The 22582-nt window shown below is 42.1% G+C and overlaps 1 protein-coding gene across 1 annotated transcript in view; it reads right to left on the reverse strand.

Moving 5' to 3' along the window:
- LOC122666302 (brefeldin A-inhibited guanine nucleotide-exchange protein 2-like) overlaps positions 1-22582 on the reverse strand; it is a 46149-nt gene that overhangs the window by 1063 nt on the left and 22504 nt on the right. The window contains exons 9-10 of the mRNA XM_043862531.1: positions 17124-17505; positions 16309-16991 (exon numbers count right to left, since the gene is read on the reverse strand). Of these exons, the coding sequence (XP_043718466.1) occupies positions 16309-16991; positions 17124-17505 (1065 nt within the window). The remainder of the gene's footprint in view (positions 1-16308; positions 16992-17123; positions 17506-22582) is intronic.

A 22582-nucleotide genomic window follows, 5' to 3' on the forward strand; every position in this document is an offset into this window, starting at 1 on the left:
AACTCAAGAAGAAATCTGAAACATGGCACTCACTTCACAACTATATTTTCATGTGACAAATAAGGATCTTTTTTAATTCCCTGACATACATTACCACTTTTGGAAAATGGCTGATCATAGATATCCAATGAAATCCCAGAGCAAATGACTTTCAAATTAAAAATATATAACACTCACAGAGATTCCCACGATACTAACTTACGTCATAAAATGGAGATACGCTGTTCTGTCAGGCAATACAAGGAACAGAATAAGATTTACCAATTTGTAGCATTTACTTTCTTGGGATAAATAACACATGAGTAATGAAGTTACCTCGATTTCTATTCCTATGGCTAGCAGTTGAACCCATGAATGTAAATGGGTTCCATAATTTTATGTTTAAAATTTCCTTGAAGGTATGAACAATTGGGAAATGAACTTTTCATCCAATGCTCAGGATCAGCATCTTGTTTTGACTTCAAGTTCACATGATGATATCATTTCTCAGGCCCAAGTGACCAAAATATTGAGAACTTATAAGAGATCCTCAAATGTTTTCAAGGAGACGATAGTGTTTGAAAGAAGGTCTAGTAAAGACTAGAATAGCACTGGCATACATGAAATTTGAGACATTAAGGCTAAGAGATTGTTAAAATATATGGGTCCACTTATGTAACCACAATAGAGGGAGTCCCTCTATCGTGGACTAGTCTTTCGATTTTCATGATATCTCTAGGAGTCTAGCTAGGAACTATGTTAGTATCTTTTACTTTCCTATTCTGATAAGAAAACTTTGTGTTCTGCTGCTTTTGCTATAAATAAGTTTGAGAGGAGGAGGGTGCTATCGGCTGTGAGCTCTGCTTGCAGCTTTCCTTCTCTTCTGTGCTGGTTTCTAACTTCTGATAATGTAACATGGTATCAGAGCTTTGAAACCAGTAGCTTCTTCATCCCACGATTCTGGTTTATTGGTGTTCTTCTTCAAGGGTTTGTCATCTCTGGCGGCAGCAGTCTGTGCTGCATAATTTATACCCTAGTAGTTGATGATATGAAGTAAACTAGGGTTCTTCTCTTTTACTGCTATCTGCTATTATCAATCCATGGGGATATATTGATCAAGAGATTGATTTTTTACTGCTATGGTGCTTGCAACTTCTCTGTTATTGGTTTTTCTTCAAGAACAAGAAATCTGCACTACTCCCTCGTCCACCATCTGATGTGGATGAATTTTTCAGAGGATATTGCCTGCTACTAATACTACACTCGATCCAGATTTGGGATAATTCCACTGGATTGATTTTCTTCTATTAATTTCCTCCATATACCTGGTGGATGCTCTGTTTTTTGGGTTTTTTGTTTGTTTGGTACCTTCTGCAATTGAGACTGATCAAGCCTGCTGATCGGAGTGAGTTTTTGGGGATCTATTCTACTACACCTACAGTACCTTTGATCCAAATTTTAAGGCATTCTACCCTGCACATCTTCTGGTAATCAAAATTACCCAAGACATCTGGGTTCGAGTCCCTTATTCTGCTATTCCCTACTGCCGATTGCTGGATATCAATATTGTTGATTCCCTTTGGTCTTCTACACTGTTTTAATCCTCCTTCGATTCTCCGTTTGTCTCCTCCACAGATTAGCTTGGTGACTTGTTTACCAAACCCTTGTTTGGTCCGATGTTTCGGAAGGGTTGTTCCAAGCTGGGCATGGGTGATTTGTATGCTCCAGCTTGAGGGGGAGTATTAAAATATATGGGTCCACTTATGTAACCACGATAGAGGGAGTCCCTCTATCGTGGACTAGTCTTTCTATTTCTCTGTCTTTCTATTTTCATGATATCTCCAGGAGTCAAGCTAGGATCTATTTTAGTATCTTTTACTTTCCTATTCTGATTAGGAAACTTTGTATTCTTCTGCTTTTGCTATAAATAAGATTGGTGAGGGGAGGGTGCTATCGGCTGTGAGCTCTGCTTGCAGCTTTCCTTCTCTTCTTCTTCATCTGTTTCTTTCTCTCCTCTGCTGGTTTCCAACTTCTGATAATGTAACAGATATTATCCAGAAAACCAGTTCCATGGCAAAATGTATCCTACAACTAGGACTCTGATCGTCCATCGTCATTAATCCTCCAATTCACAACCTCAAGGCTCCGGTTGAAGTAGTCAAAATAAATAGAGTGGCACCAAAAGAATTCTTTTTGAGAGCCTAGTCAACCTCATCAATTAGAATCTGGAATGTGGATCTAAGAAGAATAAGGTTTAGAGTAGGGAAAAATCAAGGAAAATAGATATTACCTTGCAAGCCAACATAGTTGAGGAGATTACCAAGGAACGCCAAGGATTTGTGACATTCAATTGCCTATACCAAACATAGATTGCATTCTATTGGTCAGAATACCAATCTAACAAAGTCCTTTGTTCAATTCTCTTTCAATTGAGTATTGATTGGAAGAAGGAATAAGGTCAAGTTACGGATGATTTTATGAGAAGGTGAAATACCGCTAAAGGTCAAATTACAATGTCTGTACTCCCAAGGGAAACCTATGGACACAGCTGCTTTTGCACTCACTTGGTATCTCATTGGACCTATGTTTCAGGTAAGTGCATCAATAAGTATTCATACAGAAGAAAATACGGGAGCTTAGTCATTAATTTTCAAATGATTCTGCTTTCTTCAGTCTTTCCTTCAGTATCTTTGCCATTGAGATCCTATTCACATGTTTACTTCTTTCTTCACAAAGGAAAAAAAAAAAAAAAAAGGGGATTCCTCCCACATGCAACCTAATATGCAAGGTAACTGGAGAATCTATCACCAACTGCTCATGTTGGCAAGGAAAACCATTTTCTGGGCTCTCTTTTTTTTCTCCAAAGATATAACTGAAAATTTGCATTATTAGAAATTCTCTTTTTGATTTGAAGGAGAACTACCAAGGGAGTATGACAATAGCACATCAGTGAATCTTGGAAGTAGAAAGTCGGTTAGTACAATTCCATCTGACACAGTAGGCTTGCCACTTGAGTAGCACAATTGGTTGTCTACCAGGATATACATGGGGGATTCTCTATGGATAGAATTTGGCTGTTTTGCAACAATTCCTCTGCACTCACCCAAAACTGCCAGGACCAGGTAATGGCATTAATACTTTGTCAAATCTCTGTGATGAAATACCAGGTCCTTTGATGAGTTCTTGGAGATGCATCTGCTTTCATCATTTTCACCAAAATCAGGTAAATGGAGGTGGGTGATTAAATAGCATTTGAAGTTAAAGCTCTTCAATATGGCATCAAAATGCTTCAACTCAAAACATGGACAGATTGAAGGTAAAAGGTTGCTACTCCATTTCTTCGGCATGTTTTAGGGTTTTTTGAGATGGTCTCATATTATCAGAACGATGAAGGTTCAGGAATCCAAAAGATATTTTTCTCCAATTTAGGTCCTGGCATCTCTAGGAGGAACACTGGATTCCAGTAGATCTTGTACAGTTTTGCACCACTCTTTTTTTTTTTTTTTCAAATGATAACTAAAGGAAAACATTAAAGATGATCATCATTCTCTATTCAATGAGTTAGATAAAGGCTTCTAACAAAATCATAAGCGCAATGATGGACCTGGGATCTAGGAATTTTTCCCTCCTAATAGAACGCGCTGGTGTCTCGGATGAACGTGGCACTCCAACAGATTGGTGCCCTGTTGGTTAGCTCTTTTATTTTTCTGCTTTAAAATGAGAAATTACAAAAAATGGGTCATTGACTACCACATTATTGCTGTGATGTATCTTCATACTCCTATTCTTTTCAGTTAAATTGCATTAGGCAGAGATTTCTCACGACGCAAGAGTGGGAAATTGCATCAATGAGAGGGTAGGAGCAGATTCATTCAGTAGGAGACCACATTTTTTCTGATGAGAGAGGTTGTCAGTATGAGCCGCACAGCTCATTATGTGAGAGGGTGTGGGAAGAATCCCTGTTGGGGGTACGATGTCTTGTATTTCGTTGCTTGCATTTATGGGCTGATTCCGAAGAGCCGTTAAGAGGCCGTAAGGCACGAAGGGTATTCCACCGCTTGCCTTTTAGGGTCACATAGGTATTTCAGTAATGTGTGCCTACGTAGGTTTCGCCATAAATTTGTAGCGATGGTTCATTCTCTGTAATCTGAGAGCGGCGTGAGGACAAGCAGCTAAGGATGTAAACAAATCGAATTCGGTCGAATAGTGGCATTATCATATTCGTATCGATTATATTGGGACGGATTCGGATAACATCCTATCAGTTTTCGGACGAAATCAGATAGTTTCCGGATAGTATTTTTTGAATACAGATACTCCTAAATGGATATGAACGCGGATCAAATATGAATTTTCGACTATCCGTTGACATCCTTACCATTTTGTTGATGAGGGGTTAGGGTTGAGACTTGATAGTTCAGCAACTACCCTTTCTTCTATTCTTCTTAGTCTTTGATTTTCTTACGTTCTTTACTTCTGATTTTATCTTGTATTTATTTTAATAGATATGTGATTCCATGTATCACAGTGCATAAAATAATAAATATAAACCAATAGAAAATCTAGAAAAAGAATCACACTATCTTAACTTATAAAATTATAAAAAAAAAATAAGAAAACAAAATCCAATAAGGTAACTTAATCGGATAGACGGACACAAAGATATATTTCAGACATTTTATTACTGTCGGATTGCTAAACAAATCGGATAATAATCGGTCGGATAGGGGGATTATCATATTCGTATCCAATTAGTTTTCGGACGGATTCAAATTCTCCTAAACGAATATGAACACGGATCGAATACAGATTTTCGAATATCTGTTGACATCCTTACCGTGGACATAGGCAATCTTGCCGAACCACGTAAATCCTTGCATTTGTATGATTGTTTGCGATTTCCATTCATATCCTGCATCATTTTAGGTTTCAAGTTCTACAATCCCCACTCCAGAATCGTGGGGAAAACTATAGGAAAAGTTGCCCAATATGTATAAATTTTTCAAGACTTATTCTTCTGATGAAAAAGTTCTATTCTAAAACTACTAGCACACATACTAGAGTGTTATATGGAGTCGTTTATCTTCCTAAGAACTATTAGGCATAACACGAATCAGTTCTCTTTTGTAATTTGCAAAAACTATTTTTTAAAAAAAGAACAAAATGAAAGTACAAATGATGAATTTTAGACCATATATATACATAGCTGATTAAACAAAAAAGTAACAGCAACAACAAAATCACAGTGGGGAACTATGCCCGGGTCCCAGAGAATATCCGGGTTAAAAAAAAAAATAGTGGGGAACTATGGATTCCATATGGGTTTTCTTTAGCACCCCTCTCTGATGAGGACATCACTCAGGGATTTAGGACATATTAGAGGAAACGTAGACATACACAGCCACAAATCACTTCATTGTGGCTGGATGTCCCTCCTTATTAACTTGTGTGGATGCATATTTCCATTTGCTTATGTGTAGTTTGTTTTTATTTTGTTGTATTTTATTTTATTTGGTGTCAAAGCTGTTACATTCTAATGTTGTAATGCTAAATGGGGAAGTTATTAGGAAGTTACTGCTGGAGAAGTAGTTATTGCTGGAAAAATAGTTATTAGGGAGTTATTTCTTTTTTTATTATTATTATGGGTTTTAGAAGACTGTATTTTCGGATGGAAGACATTGAAAGATGTTGGAACTTGTGAGATTTTCTCCCATCTCTGCAGCATGAATGATTCCCTGCAAACCTTGGAGTGAATCCAAGGTGGTGTGAAGCCAAGCCCCCTCTTTCTCTTCTCTAATTCTTCTCTCATCGGCTACCACCTTTCCCTCTCCCTTGTTTCTTTTTCACCAGTCCCATTTTTCCCACTTGTTAAAGTATATCGAGCTCCTAGGGTTAGTGTATCTCAATTAGAATATTCCTTATTCTAATTGAGATACCTAGTTCCTAAGTGCCTCACATTGTGGTTATAATTAAGTGATGGTCAGTCCTAGTCCTAGTCTGTTTCCTAGTTTATTTCTTGTGATTCCTAGTAGGATTAGAAGTCTTAAGTTGTAACTTGGATTTACATATAAATAAAGGGTTGTGAGAGGGGACTAGTTAGTTCGATCTATCCCAACTTCAGTCTGCTTCTCTCTTCTCCACCCTCTCGGCCTTGGTTTTCTTGTGGTTATTCCATTACATGGTATCAGAGCTCAACCGATAGTTGGTTGATGGAATCAGATTCTGGTTTGAAAACTACATCTAGGGTTTAATACTTACCAAAATTCGATTAGAAATCATTACAGCCTTGCTTTTGATTCATATAAGTGGATCACCAGTGAAGACTGCATATTTAGTGGATTATCTCAACTTTTCTGGCTCTACTACCTGTGGTACCTCTTGAAGATCATCTGCATCAAGTTTTCTCTTCTCCAATCGATCTCCTACCTACTGCAGGACCTTGCGGTTGATCTCTGCTTCATCAGCAACCCTCGGTCCATCTTCTCTGCTAATATTTGAGGTTGGTAAACCCTAATTCCTTCTTCTATTGGAGTTGGGTTATCAAACTTAATTTAACCCCCTGCTGCTACTGTTTTTGGGTTGTTTTTAAACCCTAAACTGGTTCTATTTAAGAATCAATTCATATTACTGATGCTGCTGCTGATCCTTGAAGACTCGATCCTTGTTGAGAGTTGGGATCTCAATACCAGCTGTTCTGTTGGGTTATTCAAAGCCCTAATCTGGTTCTGTACCAGATCTAGTTATTACTATTGTTGCTGTTGGTTCTAGTGGTTTCGATCCTCCTGAATTTGGGATCTTTTAAACCCTAGATCTATTACTACTGCTGCTACTTGTGAATAATCACAGCCTTCACCATGGCTGATCCTAAACCACCTTCAGACAATGTCCAAGTTCAGATTACTACTATTAAACTCTTCGGAGTTTCAAATTATCTCTTATGGGTCCAGGCAGTGCAAACCTACATTCATGCCAAAGGTAAACTCAAATACATTACCGATGATCCTCTTGATCGTGATCCAAAGGATCCTACTACAATTACTGCTTATGATGAATGGATGTGTGAAAATTCTATTATCAAGATCTGGTTATGGAATAGTGTTGAACCTGCTATTGCATCCAATATGATGTTTCACTCACTTGCTAAGGATGTCTAGAATGACCTGTGTGAAAGCTTTTCTCAAGAAAGGAATATCTCCCGCATGTATGATCTCTATAGAAACATTTTACTTTCCAACAGGGAGATAAAACCTTGAATGAATATTTTTCCAGTTACAAGGGCATAGTTGAAGAACTTCAGATACATCAACCCCTAACTACCAATCTTGATTAGTTGAAACCACAAGAAGTTGAGTTCCATGTTGCAAAATTTCTAGCTGGACTACATCATGACTACCAACCTGTGAAGAGTCAGTTGCTCACAGGGGAGAAGGTTCCTTCTCTCAATGAAATTTTCTCATGTATTAATCGTCTAGCTACTCCATTCAAACCTGATAATTCTTCCAAGGACAACTCAGCCTTTGTTGCCAATCGAGGGCGAGGACATGGTCGTGGCCAATCCAGAGGCCGTGGCCGTGGCACTGGTAGACAAGGTACAGGTTTTCAACTCATTGACAAGTCTCCCCGCCAGCGTTCGTATTGTGGCAAACCAAATCATACTATGGATACCTTGTTGGGCCAAGCATGGAAAACCTGAGTGGGCAAATGAACCAGCCAATGCTGCCATGACTGACACTATTGCTGAGAAACCTACTGGTGATGTATATCAGAGTTCGAGTACTTCATCCTCTGTATTTCATGATGACTACAACTAGCTAGTCAAACACCTACAACAACTTGAAGTTGCATTTGCCTCCACTTCTACCAAAACGTTAGCATATATAACTCTGTTAAATAAGGTTCACACCTCTTCCAATGTTATCCTTGCTAATGGGTCCTCTACTCAGGTAGCTGATCATGGAACTGTTTCTCCAACATCTTCCTTTACCTTCTCTCATGTTCTTCATGTTCCGAAATTACCTCTTAGTCTCTTTTTTTTTGGATGAATAAATATATTACCATACCGGCATACCCCAGGGGGGGGAATATACAAAAGGAGAGAAAAAGAAAAAAGGGTGGGGCAGCCTACGCAGAGGAGGGAGGCCTCATAATAGACAAATCAAGACCCCAGGAGACAACAATATGCATGTTCCTTGGGGAATCCAAAATATGACGGATGCGACCGCAGTTGATTTTGGAAGAGACATCAAAGGAGATGGCCTTCCAAATTTGATCAAAGGATCGGCAGTTGGAAGTCCATCTCCTAAGGTTCCGCTCCATCCAGATGTGGTAGATAGTAGCACAGAAGACCAGCTTACCTATAGAGTCACAGACTGAGGTACCTGAGAAAGCTTTGCCCAACCAGCGCCATTCTCGATCAAAGTCCAAGGATCTTCTACTTCGGTGCCAGATGAGGGAGAGGGCTTTTTTCCAGATGGTGGAGGAGAAGGGGCAGGCAAAAAACAGGTGGGCTATGTCCTCGTGACCATTCCAACAAAGGGCGCAAGAAGGGGAAACAGGGATGTTACGGTGCATGAGGAAGGCTTGGGTAGGGAGACAAAGTCTAAGGAATCTCCAGGAAATAAAGCTATGGCGAGGGATGTGGCCCTTGAACCAGGTTAGTTTGTGTCAGGGGACAGTGGGGCTGGGCTCATGGACAAGGTTCCAGGCAGAAGAGGTAGAGAAGGATCCCTTGGGGGAGGGGAGCCAGATGATCCTATCGGCAAGGGAGGGGAAGGGGGGGGAGGGGGGAGAGGGATTGCCAGAACAGAGAAATGGTGTGGGGGTTAAGGGAAGGGGGGGAACCCAAGACCCAGAAACGATGATGTTGGAGAGGGGGGAATCTTTAGGGAGACCTGAAGAATAGATCGCCCTAGGGCCAAGATGGTTATAAAGAACTCCAAGAGGATGCCAAAGATCAAGCCAGAGAGAAATGGAAGATCCATCAGCAATGTAGGCAGAGGTGCCACGGAGGGCAAGAGGCCTGAGCAGGAAGATTTTGCGCCAGATCCAAAAGCAATCCGAGGGGGTCTTCACAGTCCAAATGGAGTCAGATTTGAGAAGATGGGAGTAGACCCAATTGACCCAAATGGAATCCTGGCAGGAAGAGATTTTCCAGAGCAGATTGAGGATACCCGCTGTGTTGGAGTCACAGATGCGGCGGATTCCCAGACCTCCTTCAGATTTGGGGAGGCAAATAGACTTCCAGCTAGAGGGATAAAGGAATTTGGAGGAATCGGACCCTTTCCAAAGAAAAGCACAGAAGAGATGCTCCATAGCCTTGATGATGGCTTTGGGGATACCGAAGATGCCAGTCCAATAGATGTAAGAGGCTTGGAGGACAGACTTGACACATTCCAATCTGCCCGCATAGGAAAGGAGTTTGCCTTTCCAGAGCTGGAGTCTCTTACGAATATTGTCAAGCATGGGAGCACAGTGATGACTGGACAGTCTGGCAAGAATGAGGGGAAGACCGAAATAGATAACAGCGAGGGAGCCAATGGAGAACCCTGTCAGGCGCAGAAGAGCGTCTTTGGTCGGGTCAGGGATGCCAGTGAGGAAGATTTTGGATTTGAGGAGATTGATGCGGAGGCCAGAAAGGGATTCGAAAAGGTGGAGAGAGTCCATGATGGCAGAGATAGAGGAAGGGTTGGCCTTAGAGAAGATCATTAGATCATCTGCAAAGGCCAGATGGGTGAGATTTATCTGCTTACACTTGGCGATAGGGGAGATGAGATGAAGATCGGTTTTGGAATGAAGGCTTCTAGAGAGGACTTCCAGAGCCAGGGAGAAAAGGAAGGGGTATAAGGGGCAGCCTTGCCGGATGCCCACTTTGGAGTGGAAGAAGCCAGCAGGAGAGTCGTTGACAAGAACAAAGTAAGAAGGGGAGGAGATGCAGGCATAGATCCAGCAGACAAAGGCAGGAGGGAAGCCCATTTGGGCAAGCACATCACAGATGAAGTCCCAGCGAATGGAGTCAAAAGCCTTATGAAGGTCAATTTTCATGAGGGCGGCCGGGCTATGGGATTTGCGATCAAAACCTCTAACAATCTCAGAGCAAATAATGATATTGTCAGCAATGCTTCTGCCTGAGAAGAAGGCTGATTGATTAGGACTGACGAGGGAGGGAATGACAGCCTTAATCCTACTAGCAAGAATCTTTGCAACGAACTTATAGGTGAGGTTGCAGAGGGAGATAGGTCTAAAATCAGATAAAGAGGTGGCTCCATCTTTTTTAGTGATGAGGCAGATAAAAGTCTGATTGACCTGGGCGAGCTGGCTGGGCTTGAAGAAGAAGCTACGGATAGCTTTGAAACGATCTCCCTTGATAACATCCCAACGACTGAGGTAAAAGCCCATGCTGAAGCCATCAGGACCAAGAGCTTTATTGGATTTGAGGGAAAGGATGGCTTTGGAGATTTCCTCATCAGAGGGGATAGCCAGGAGGGAGTTAGAAAGATGAGGAGGGATAAACTTGTCAATAAGGCCAGAGGGGAGGGGGATTAAACAGGTTAGAAAAGAAAGAACTAGCTGCCTCTTTGATAGCTGGGATAGAGGAAAGAAGGGTCCCATCGGGAGAGAGCAGAACAGTGATGGAATTAGAATTCAGCTTGGCTTTCAAGGATCGAAGGAAGTAGGCTGAATTGGAATCACCAAGGTCCAGCCACTTAATGCGGGACTTCTGGCGAAGGAAGCTTTCCTCAAGAGAGGAGAGAGTAGCGAGCTCTTCAGAGAGCTTCTTCTCCTCGAGGGCAAGAGAGGGGTTGAGGGGGTCCGACTGGAGACCAGTTTGGGCAACAGAAAGGTTGGACCGGCAGGAGGAAAGTTGGGAGGTGATATTCCCAAAGGTGGACGTGTTCCAGCTTTTGAGGGCAGACTTGGTGTGGCGGAGTTTCCTAGCTAGGGATGCGCCAAGCTTTCAGAACGATGGCTTGGTAATTAGGATGAGAGGTCCACATATCAAAGAATTTGAAAGGCTTGGGACCGAAGGAGGTATAGGGCTGAATAAGAATGTGACAACGGCTATGATCCGAGATGCCCGAGAGAAGAAAGTTGGCAGAGGATTGGGGGAAAGAGGTAAGCCAGGCCTCATTAGAGAGGAAACGGTCTAGCTTACAAGCTATACGATCAAACCCCACATGGCGGTTATGCCAAGTAAGGGGGGAGCCGGACCATCTGAGGTCATTAATACCAAGGTCCTCAATGCAATCATTAAAAGCATTAACTGAAATAGGGTCAATGGGTCGCCCGCCCAATTTCTCAGATTGGGACCGAACCACATTGAAATCGCCCCCAATACCTCAAGGGGTGGAATCCAAACCAGCCTTAAGGAGAGAAAGGTCAGACCACAGCGGCAAGCAATCAGTAGCCTGGTTACAAGCATAGACCACCGAAAGGAAGGAGGTGGAGGAGTTGGGAATGGAGAAATGGAGATGGAGGAGTTGGGAAGAGGAATGGGAGAGGTTGATGTGGATTTTGGAAGGGTCCCAAAGGAACCAGATACGACCATTGGGGGAATGGTTGTAGTTCGAAAGCAGGGACCAGGAAGGAGCAATGGAGACAGCAACGCGGGAAGCATTCTCCTAAAGAACTTGGGTTTCGAGAAGGGCAGAGAAGGAAGAATGGGTAGATTTAATGAGGGATCTGATGTCCTGGTGTTTGGCCAGAGAATTGAGACCCCTAACATTCCAAAATAAGCCAGAAGACATAGCAACTAGAGGGGGAGAGGCAGGGTCCTGATTGGCGGGGAACTTCTATACCGCCGACAGCGATAGATGATAGCCGGATCGCGAACATACGGGCGACAAGGGGGGAGGATTAAAGAGGGGAGAGGGGCTAGAGGAAGCCTGCAGGGAGGAGGGGAAGGGGATCTGGGGGTAACCAAAGGAGAGTCCGCAAGAGAGGAGGAAGAAATGGATCGGGACAGGGTGAGGGTAGGAGGGTTGGGGAAATGCTTATGATAGAGATGGGCCGGAGGGCTGATGATAGGAAGGTTGTAAGAAAAGAAAGATTGGACCTGGTTAAGGATTTGGGTATGGGTAGGGCCAAGAGGGGTGTTAAGAGGGTGAGGTTGGGGGTTTAAAGTTTGAGAATGGGCCAGGGAGGTGGGCCTGGAGAAGGAAGAAGGCAGGTGAGGGCTAAGAGAAGAAGGCTGGGCCGAAATGATGGGCCTGGTTCTAGCGTGTGGGCCAGAGGAGGGGAGGAGAGGGGATTGAAAAGGACAGGTGATAGGGTTGGGCAAAAGGGGGGGTAAAACACGGATTTGCGAACCAGAAGAGGGAGGGGGGTAAAACAAGGATTTGTGAGTTAAAGGGGGGATGGGGGTAAAATAGGGTTATGCAAAGGTAGAGGGGGGTGGGGGGTAAAACAGGAAAAGCCTTAAGAAAAGGGGGTGGGGGTATTATAAAGTGGAAAAAGGGGGGGGGGCTCTGACCTTTCCGTAGAAGAAGGAAGACTTTCACTGAAATGGCAAATGGTTGGATTGCGAGGCGAGGCAGCGTCCGTGGCAGCTATAGGGGAGGCCTGCGAGCTGAAGTTGCTATCAGGCAAACCTGGATGCGAGGGAGACAAAGCAGGTCTGCCCAGGTCTTCTCGAGCATCCGTCAACGAGAGAGTAGTGATTGGCTGAGCCCTTTCAGAAGCAGCAGCGAGCACAACGCAGTTGGCGACAGGGGTTGCAGTAGCCGATGGAGAAGGTACGTCCGTCAGGGTGGAAGGCTGAGGGCAGTCTTCGATAATTGGGACAAAGAGCTCCACCGTGACTGGAGGAGTGCTGGAGGCGCGATTGGAGATGGGTTATCGTAGGAGACGCTAACGATGATGACGATTGGGGCGGAGACGGCGAACAGGCTCTCTTCCTCGACTATGGGATCTGGGGAAGCCAGAGAGGTTTGAGGAAGAGATGGGAGCCGTAGCAGAGGTGAAGCAAGGGGCAGTTGCAGAGGAGGTAGCTGTAGTCGTTGTTGCCTAAGAAGATTCAGTAGGGCTGAGCCCTGGATCAGTTGCACAGGTGGCAGAGCTTAGGTCATTTGTCTTTTTAGGGACCTGAGAGGAACCAAGAGCTGCGTTGGCCAGGGGCAGTGAGGCTGCACAATCTTTAGTGTGGTGACCGAACAGTTTGCAGTGGGAACAGTGTGGGGGAATCCACTCATATTTTACTGGTTGCTCGAAGAAGAACCCATCTTCTTCCTTGATGGTGATGGAAGAGGGAGGAGCTTCTGCCGAAATATCGATGCAAATCCTAGCATAAGATAAACAATCCATTTTTAGGGTACGAGGATCAGCACGAAGAGGGATTCCCAGAACAGAACCTATTCGGCCCAGGCAATCTTGGCTCCAGTAGTGGAGTGAGAGACCAGGCAGAGTAATCCACAAGGGAATGGAGCTGAGGTCGACCTTGTGGAGGAGGAGATGGGGTCTCCATTGTCGGAGAAAGATAGGCTTGAAGCCAACCATCCATGGAGCACCATCGAGAGCCCGAGCCTTAGCTACGTCGGAAAAAAATTTGAAAATGAAGACACCATTATCGAGCAGAATTATATCCAACAAACCAGCAGCCTTCCATTGCTTGGAGAGGGATGCCTTGATGATGTTGAAGGAGGGCCTAGCACCAAGAAAATGTCCTACCAGGCAGGATTCCCATTTGGGAATTTCTGGGAGCAAAATGGAGTTGGGGCAGAGGGCAAAAGGGACTCCATTATCAAGAGAAGGAGGTACAAATTGGAGAGAGGGATCGGAAGAGGGGGGTGGGTGGTTGAAGAGGGAGGACCACTGCTTTGGACCTGCCTGAGCAAGATGAGAGGGATTGGTGAGGAGGCAGAGGGGGTAGATGGAGGGGTGGCTGTGGTGGGTGGAGATGAAGAGAAGGGGGAGGGAGCAACGGTGATGGTGGAGCTGACGTGGGCTACCAGAGGGGGGGAATGAGGTGGCCGAGGGGGGGGGGGGGAGGGGTAGGGGTCATGTCAGAGCATCCTCACTTGCTCTTGTTTACCTCTTAGTCTCTTATCTGTTAGCCAACTTACCAAGTCCCTTAACTATTTTGTAACCTTCTATCCTTCTCATAGTGTTTTTCAGGACCTTCAGACAAGAAAGACGATTGGTGGAGGGCTTGAACGCGATGGGCTGTATTACCTAGATGGCACAGAACCTTCTACTGCTGCCACATCTACTACCACACCATCTACCATGCAATGGCATCTACGTTTTGGTCACCCGTTTTTACCTAAACTCCAGTTAATGGTTCCTAGCTGCAAGTCTACCTCACATCTTGAATGTGAAGCTTGTGAACTAGGCAAACATCACTGTGCCTCTTTTCCTACACGTACTACACCTAGAAGTTCTCCATTGCTCTCTTTAGTTCACTCCAACATTTGGGGTTCCTGTCGAGTTCATAATAGGTTAGGATTTTCTTATTTTGTTAGTTTTGTGGATGATTATTCCCGTTCAATTTGGGTTAATTTGTTAAAGGACCAGACTCAATTTCTTATTGTATTCAAAAAATTTATCAGGAAATAAAACCTCAGTTTAACACATCCATAAAAATTTTCCGTTCTGATAATGCTCTTGAATACACTCAAACTGAGATTTCTGATTTTTGTCTCTCATGGTATTATTCATCAAACTAATTGCTCATACACTCCACAACAAAATGGAGCCACCGAACGCAAAAATTGACACTTACTAGAAGTTGCCCGGTCCATTATACTCCACATGAATGTCCCCAAACGATTTTGGTGTGATGTTGTCCTTACTACCTGTTACCTTATCTAGAAATACTTGGACTCTGGTTTCCCTACCTGCTGGGAAGGATCTAGTTAAGTGTCAGTCGGTTTACACTATTAAATACAATCCAAATGATTTTGTTGAGTGGCTCAAGGCTCGATTGGTTGCTAAAGGCTATACTCAGACATATGGTATTGATTACTTTGAGACTTTCTCTCCTGTTGCCCGCCTGAATTCAGTTTGTATTCTTATTTCTTTGGCTGTTAATTTCGGATGGATATCAAAAATGCTTTTCTATATGGTAATCTTCAAGAGGAGGTTTATATGAAGCAACCTCGGTATGTTGCTCAGGGGGAGAGTTCTACTAAAGTTTGCAAGCTTCGTAAGGCAATTTATGTGTTGAAACAATCTCCAAGAGCATGGTTCGATAAGTTCAGCTCCATTGACACTCAGGTTAGGTTCTCACAGTGTTATTCTGACCATTCTGTTTTTGTTCGTCGTCAGAACAACAAATTGGTGGTGATGATAGTCAATGTGGATGAAATTATTATATCTGGTAACAATGTTTCTGGTATTGCTCAAGTTAAATCTTATCTTCATCAACGTTTTCAGATGAAAGACTTAGGCGTTCTCAAGTATTTTCTTGGTATTGAAGTTTTGAGAAGGAAGAAAGGTGTCAGTTTATCTCAAAGGAAGTATGTGCTTGACCTTCTGACTGACACTGGAATCCTTGCTTCCAAGCCAGCAGATACTTCTATGGATCCCCATCAAAAACTTGGGTCCATTGAGAATGAGGATTTTTCAAATGTTCACCATTATAGAAGATTGGTTGGGAAACTCATGTATCTTACTATCACTCACCCAGATATATCCTTTGTCGTTGGAGTTATTAGTCAATTTATGCAACATCCAAAGAAAGAGGAAACTTGGTAAGACCAAGAAAAGGTATCTCTTGTGAATTGTATTATCCATTTATCTAAATTCAAGGGAGAAACTTAATGGCATCTCCTGTGAATTGAATCATTCGTATATCAACTTAAAAGGTAGAACAAACAAGGACCCAGAAGTGATAGAGCAAAAGCCTGAAATGAAGATTAAGATTGTAAAATTATATACAGTGTGGGAAAGCAATGCATGTCCAACATGAATATTTGATCTATTTAGAAGAATCCACATACCACCGCGTCACTGCCAACGCTAAACTCTGACGTTCAACAGCTTTTCCTACTTATTGAGTTATTTCAAGCTATTGCTTAGGGAATAAATAAGAATTTATGCACTTGTATTTGTCTTTGGTTGTCATTTCCCAAAACACCATGCATGTTTCTACAATTTCCAGATGACTTATATAGAGTTCTTGCAACTTCTAAAAGAAATCATCATATTAGCACATCTCTATTTCTGAACAGGGCTAAAAGAACTGGATTTCAACATTTTAAGCTTTTTTTTAACCCTATTATGATTCATACGGAAATATTCAAGAAAACACTGAACAGTGTAAGCACAAAGATCATAGTTAATCCAGAACTGAAGGTGAGAAATGTAAAAAATAACACATAGATAATTGCATACCTGAATCAACAGAAGCTGAACAGCAGCACGGCATTTAGCATCAGAAATTACAGAATAAAGATTGCGTTCTCTCAAGCTCTGCAAATCAGCACCAGGCGTAACAGACTCAGCAGACTCACCATTTCTTTGTGCCGAAGAATCTTCATGGTTTCTAGCCAAAGTCCTTTCATCAATAACATGTGAAAAATCCGGAAGTGTAGCATTAGCTGCTTCTTTCAACGACAAAACCACTTCTAGCCACTTCTCTTCGGAAAACAGATCTCCGGCATTACTCAGTAAACGAACAAATGCAGCAATGCCAATGCCAGCAAGGCTTTGGTGGGGACGTTTAATGAAACTTGTCAGCAACATCAGAACTTTTATCAAGAGTGGATTTACAGTGTGATAAAATTTAATAAAGAGATCTACAACTAGTTGGAGGGCCAGTGTGCATGTTTCATAGAGCCATGCATCTTGATCTAGCTCATTTGTATCACCTTCAAGTCCTAGCGCTTGTGAGTCTCCTCCAGAAGGATCAATCGCATGCCGTACATAGTCAAATATGGGGAAAAGAACTGAATCAAATACACGTTCCCACAATGGCAATGAGAAAACATGACCATGGTTGCGCAGAGTATCGAAGAGCACTTGCAGGGCACTTTGTCTAATATCGGGCCTTGGGTCAAAGCTCAGCTCTGACAATCCTGCATCAAAAATAGGATAACTTACTGCTAATTATTATATGCATCCAGTTTACTCGTACGCAATGAAGGACAAAATGAAGCCTCCAAAAATTGCTTTCCACAACACCACCAATGCAGATAAATTTCTCTTACCAGCCAACAATGGGAACCAGAAATATATATGATCATCTTTATCAGCGAGTTCCACACCATCTTGTTTTCCATCTTTGCCTGTTTGAGGGGACAATGGAGCAATCTTCCCATAGCAATCCTTGTCTTTATTCCTTGACGAGGAACCAAGATCCCCTTCTGCAAGTTTGGCCGCACAGAACCGAAGAAAAGCAATTGCATTCAGACTAATGTCTTTGTTGAACCGAGTATTTGTAAATGCGATCAAGCAGTTCACACAGTCTGTAAATGTGGTGGTTTCTGTTTCAGTTATGTACGGGAAGTAGTCTCGCACAATCTTCTCAATTATCTCAAAAGCCAAAAGTACAATGTTCTTGTGGTCATCATAAGCTGCAGTTGTGAAAACCTGGAAAACAAATAAAAAGAAAAAGAAAAGTAAGCATACATGTATATATATTTCTATCAATGCAACGATAAAAACAACAGAAAAAATTCTGTAAATAAGAATAAATAAGAAGGCTAGAATAAATTAAAGAATATAATTATGCAAAAGAATAGGAATATGGACCGTAGTTCAAAAACTTGTTTCGTCTCGGTCGAAATCTCGAATATTTTGAGTATTTCGGTCGAGTCAAAATGAAACGCAAGTTCGAATTGAAAAAATGCAATATTTCGATTTCAGTCATCTCGTTTCGGAAATTTCGGAAAACTTGATAATTTCGGTTATTTCCGTCATTTGGCATTTTACACCCACAAATGGCCAAGCAAAACTCAAAAAATACCATATTTCGGTATCTCGGAAATTTCGGTCAAACTGAAACACCGAAACGAAATGAGATTTTAAACCTTGATAAGGACCAGAAGAATGTTGAAAAGTATGTAGCAATAGGTAGTGATAAAACTCTTTCACCAACAAAAAAAAAAAAAAAGGTAGTGATAAAACTCGAAATATTATGATTGGGTAGGACATATGGCCCACAACAAGGGTATTGAATTTACGAAGTATATGGAGAACACTTGGGATAAGACTTAGTTGAGTTGAATTAAGGAGAATCCCATCCCCCCTGATGTAGAACTGAAGACCTACAGCAGGAGACCCAAGAAGGGCCAGGCCTAGCATGACCAATTTGTGTTTAGTCCTTTTATTTTCCTGTTTTAAGTTGTTCTTTTATGTTTTAAGTCGTTTTAGACCGGTTGAACCGGTGGTTTGTCTGATCCAATTTAAGTTATATATTTTATGGGCAAGAGATCTCTACTTGGTCGCATGGTCTCTACACAAGCTTTTAGGCCAATGGGTGAGCATGCCTGGGTATATACCCAGGGGGCAGAGGCGCCATCTCACAGAGCCCTGTGAGATGGCATAGCAAACACCACCAAGTAGAGACCTTTTTCCCATATTTTATTTCTTGTTTCAAGTCTTTAAGTTTGGGTCCACATCCTTTTAAAGGCCAATTAGACTTTTAAAGGGAATGGTGATCTGTAATAGGAATCGACTAGGGGTTTCCTAGTCAGATTCAAACTTGGCTTTTAGTAGTTTTATAAATGAGGACAAGACCCATAAGGGAAATTCTCTCTAGCCCATGATTTAGCCATTCAAGTTCTTCTTTTTTTTTCGTGGAGAGTTTTCCCTTGTGTGCATCAAGGTGTGACGGGTGTGTGATCCAGCCAACACCTTGCAGCGGGAAGCCCGGGTGCTTTAAGGTATTGTTCTATTGATTACTGATCTGCAATTATGCCATTACTGTTGCCTGCGACTGCAATACCTCAATCCTACCACCACTACGATTGCCGATAAGAGGTGAGTTACATACCTTATTCAGATTCTGTTTTCAGAAATCAACAATCAATTTTGCCTAATGTCAAAATCTGTGTTCAGATCCTGAATCTATAGGCTAATTAATGCAGTCCTACTCTTACTGGGATTGTTAGATTTTGAGAGTTTTATATTGCTGGTCTTGATTATGATTTCAGAACTGTGCTGTTGACATTGTTTCCTTTCAATCTGTTGACTGTTAGTTGAAGTCCTATTTCAAGTAGGATTCGTTCTATGGTCTTGAATTGCTGAAATCAATACTCATTCTCTATTGATGGTTTTGGGGAATTGAGCTTATGTCTATGAGACACCAGCCCAGCTTTATTTATAATAGAATTCTGTGAGGTACAAGTACAATAATGCCTCTAGGGCAACACTAATAAACCCTAATGGACAATTCTACTCTTGTACCCATTTTAGAACACTCCCCCTCAAGTTGGTGCACAGATATCAAACATGCCCAACTTGCTAACAATAGGAATAAAACTCTTAACACCAAGTCCCTTAGCAAATACATGAGTTAACTGAGCATCTGACTGAACAAATCGAACACAAATAACTCCTTGTTTCAGCTTCTCCTTGATGAAGTGACGATCAATCTCTACTTGCTTTGTTTGATCTTCTAAACTGGGTTAAGTGCAATGCTGATTCCTGATGTACTATCACAGTATAGACGCATAGGCAGCTCAACTGGGACACATAGATCCTGAAGAAGACCTTGGAGCCAAAGAAGTTCACATATGCCATGGGTCATAGCCCAAAATTCAGCTTCTGCACTAGACCGAGCAACTACAGCTTGTTTCTTGCTACGCCAAGTAACAAGGTTACCACCAAGAAAAGTGCAATACCCTGGGCAGACCTTCTATCATCTGGGCAACCAGCCCAATCTGCATCAGTAAAGGCCTCAATACGCAAATGACTGTGAGGAGAGAAAATGACACCTTTCCCAGGAGCTGATTTTAAATATCTCAAAATCCCATAGACTGCCTCAAGGTTTAAAGTATTGGTATCGGGTATCGTATCGGTCGGGTGATTTTAAGAGACGTATCGTATCGTTTCGGAGATACGTATCGAACAATACAAGTACGCATAGAAATGGTCAAGATACACATGGAAATATACTTTTGGAACAAAAAACAATATAAATAAGCAATATATAATAAGTGTCATGCATAAAACCTAAAATGGTGAATAATGTATAACCAAACAAGTGCATTAAATTGAAATTGTTATAAAAGATGAAGTTTCTCACATGTTGTAATCGTGTATAACCATGAAGAGTATTGGATGATGCAAAGGATGATGTTGTAGCACTCCTTGATTCGTTTTTAGTTTAAAAGTATGAAAAACCAAGATTAAATGCAAGATTTTAGACTCTTGGTTGAGAGTTTCTCTTCATTTTTTCGTTAGATTAGGAATTGTATCGAGTCTATGAGTGAAAATGGCTTTTTTATGGAATGTATCGATGGTATCGGTACGTATCGATATGTATCGGTGCGTATCGGTATGTATCGGTATGTATCGAGCCGTATCGGCCGATATGTATCGATACATATCGATGCGTATTCAACCACGCACTGAACCCTTTACTGGATGTATCGATGGTATCGATACGTATCGGTCATACCGTATCGTATCGTATCGGCCTGTATCGGTTGATACATTTTGATACAATTCGAGACAGTTCATTTTTTTTTAAAAAAAAGAGACGTATCGTTATGTATCGTATCGTTATCGACCGATACCGATACGTATCGGTCCGTATCGTATTGTATTGGTCGATACTTTAAACCATGGACTGCCTCCAGATGTGTTGAGTGAGGATCATGCATATACTGACTAACCCTACTAACAGCAAAAACTATGTCTAATCGAATGTGGGATAGATATATTAGTCTTCCAACCAACCTCCGATAGCTACCTTTGTCAACTAGTTCACCATTCTTGTCCTTAAGATGGGAATTAGGCTTTAAAGGAGTATATGCTGATTTACAGTGCAACATTTCAGTATCTGATAAGAGATCAAAAGTATATTTCCGTTGGGAGAGGAAGATGATACCTTGAGCTGAATGAGCAACTTCTATGCCAAGGAAATATTGTAGCTTACCCAAGTCCTTGATCTCAAACTTTGTTCCTAAGTATGTCTTTAGTTGAGATATCTCATCAACACTGCTTCCAGTAATTACAATATCATCTATGTAGATGATCAGGACTTTAATGTGGTCACATGTCTTCTGAAATATGTCTTAGCTATAAATGGACACCATGGCTTTATGAAAGCGTCCAAACCACACGCTTAGAGACTGCTTTAGACCATAAAAAGCCCATTTCAGCTTACAAACTCTGCCACGGGTTTCCTATTAAGCAAATCGAGGGATATCCATATACACCTCTTCAAGTTCTCCATGGAGGAAGGCATTCTTGACATCAAGTTGCTGAAGATCCCATCCTAGGTTAACTGCACATGAGAGGATAACTCGGGACATTGTTCATTTTGGCTACTAGAGCAAAGGTTTCCTAATAGTCGATTCCATATGTCTAAGTGAATCCTCTAGCAACCAGCCTTGCTTTATATCTATCCATTGTTCCATCTGCCTTCTATTTAACTGCAAAAACCCACTTGCAGCCTACAGGTTTCTTTCCTGGAGGAAGATGTACCAAGCCCCACGTGTCATTCTTCCCAAGAGCCCTCATCTCTTCATTCATTGTCTCTTTCCACCTTCAATGAGTCAGTGCTTCCTGTCAGTTGTTAGGAATGGAAACAGAGGACAACGAAGAGACAAAGTATAAAAGGAGGAAGAACAAGAATCATACGAAACCACGTTATAAATGGGATACTGTGTGCAAGTTCTACGGGGTTTGCAAACAGCAACTAGTCAGTTAAGACTAGGATCACTGAAGACTCACCAGATGGAGTGGGATCTTTTGAAGCACATGGACCCGGTAAGGACGGTTGGCTAGGTGCAATGGTGGTGGTAGCATCAACTTGCTTCTTACTCGGAGTACAAACAAAAACTTTTAACAGAGGAGTAGGAGGAGGCTCTCTCTGGACTGTGAGCTGATCCTATTCTTGTCCAGTCATGCTCGCCTCGAGTAGCTCCCCCTGGACTGAAGGTTGCTATTGTTCCAGGCCTATCACACCCTCCTCAAGTTCAATAGAAGTACCTTCCACCGTAGGCATATCCAGAGAAGTTATCACATCTTCCCTTGGAGAAGGCTCCCGCTAAAGAGGCGCAGTAGATGGATAATAAGCCTCAGATTCATGAAAGATGACATCCATGGTGATAAACAACGTACGTGAGGGATGATGATAACATTTATATCCCTTCTAAGTGGCAAAATAGCCAAGAAAAATACACTGGAGCCTTCTAGGATCAAACTTGCCATGCACATGATGATTATGACCAAAGACCACACATCCAAAAACTCTAGGTGGCACAACAAAGGAGGAACCCAAGAAAACCTCAATAGGGCAGTGAGATGCCAACACACGACTACACGAGACAACATCCGATTGATAAGGAATGCTGCCAAAAGCACTGTATCACTCCAATACTGGGGAGGAACGTTCATGGCAAACATAAGAGATTTGGCTACTTCCAAGAGATGATGATTCTTGCGTTCAGCTACACAGTTCTGCGTCGAAGTGTCAACATAACTAGTCTGATAA

Source organism: Telopea speciosissima, chromosome 1, assembly GCF_018873765.1.
Source record: "Telopea speciosissima isolate NSW1024214 ecotype Mountain lineage chromosome 1, Tspe_v1, whole genome shotgun sequence".
Lineage (NCBI taxonomy): Eukaryota > Viridiplantae > Streptophyta > Magnoliopsida > Proteales > Proteaceae > Telopea > Telopea speciosissima.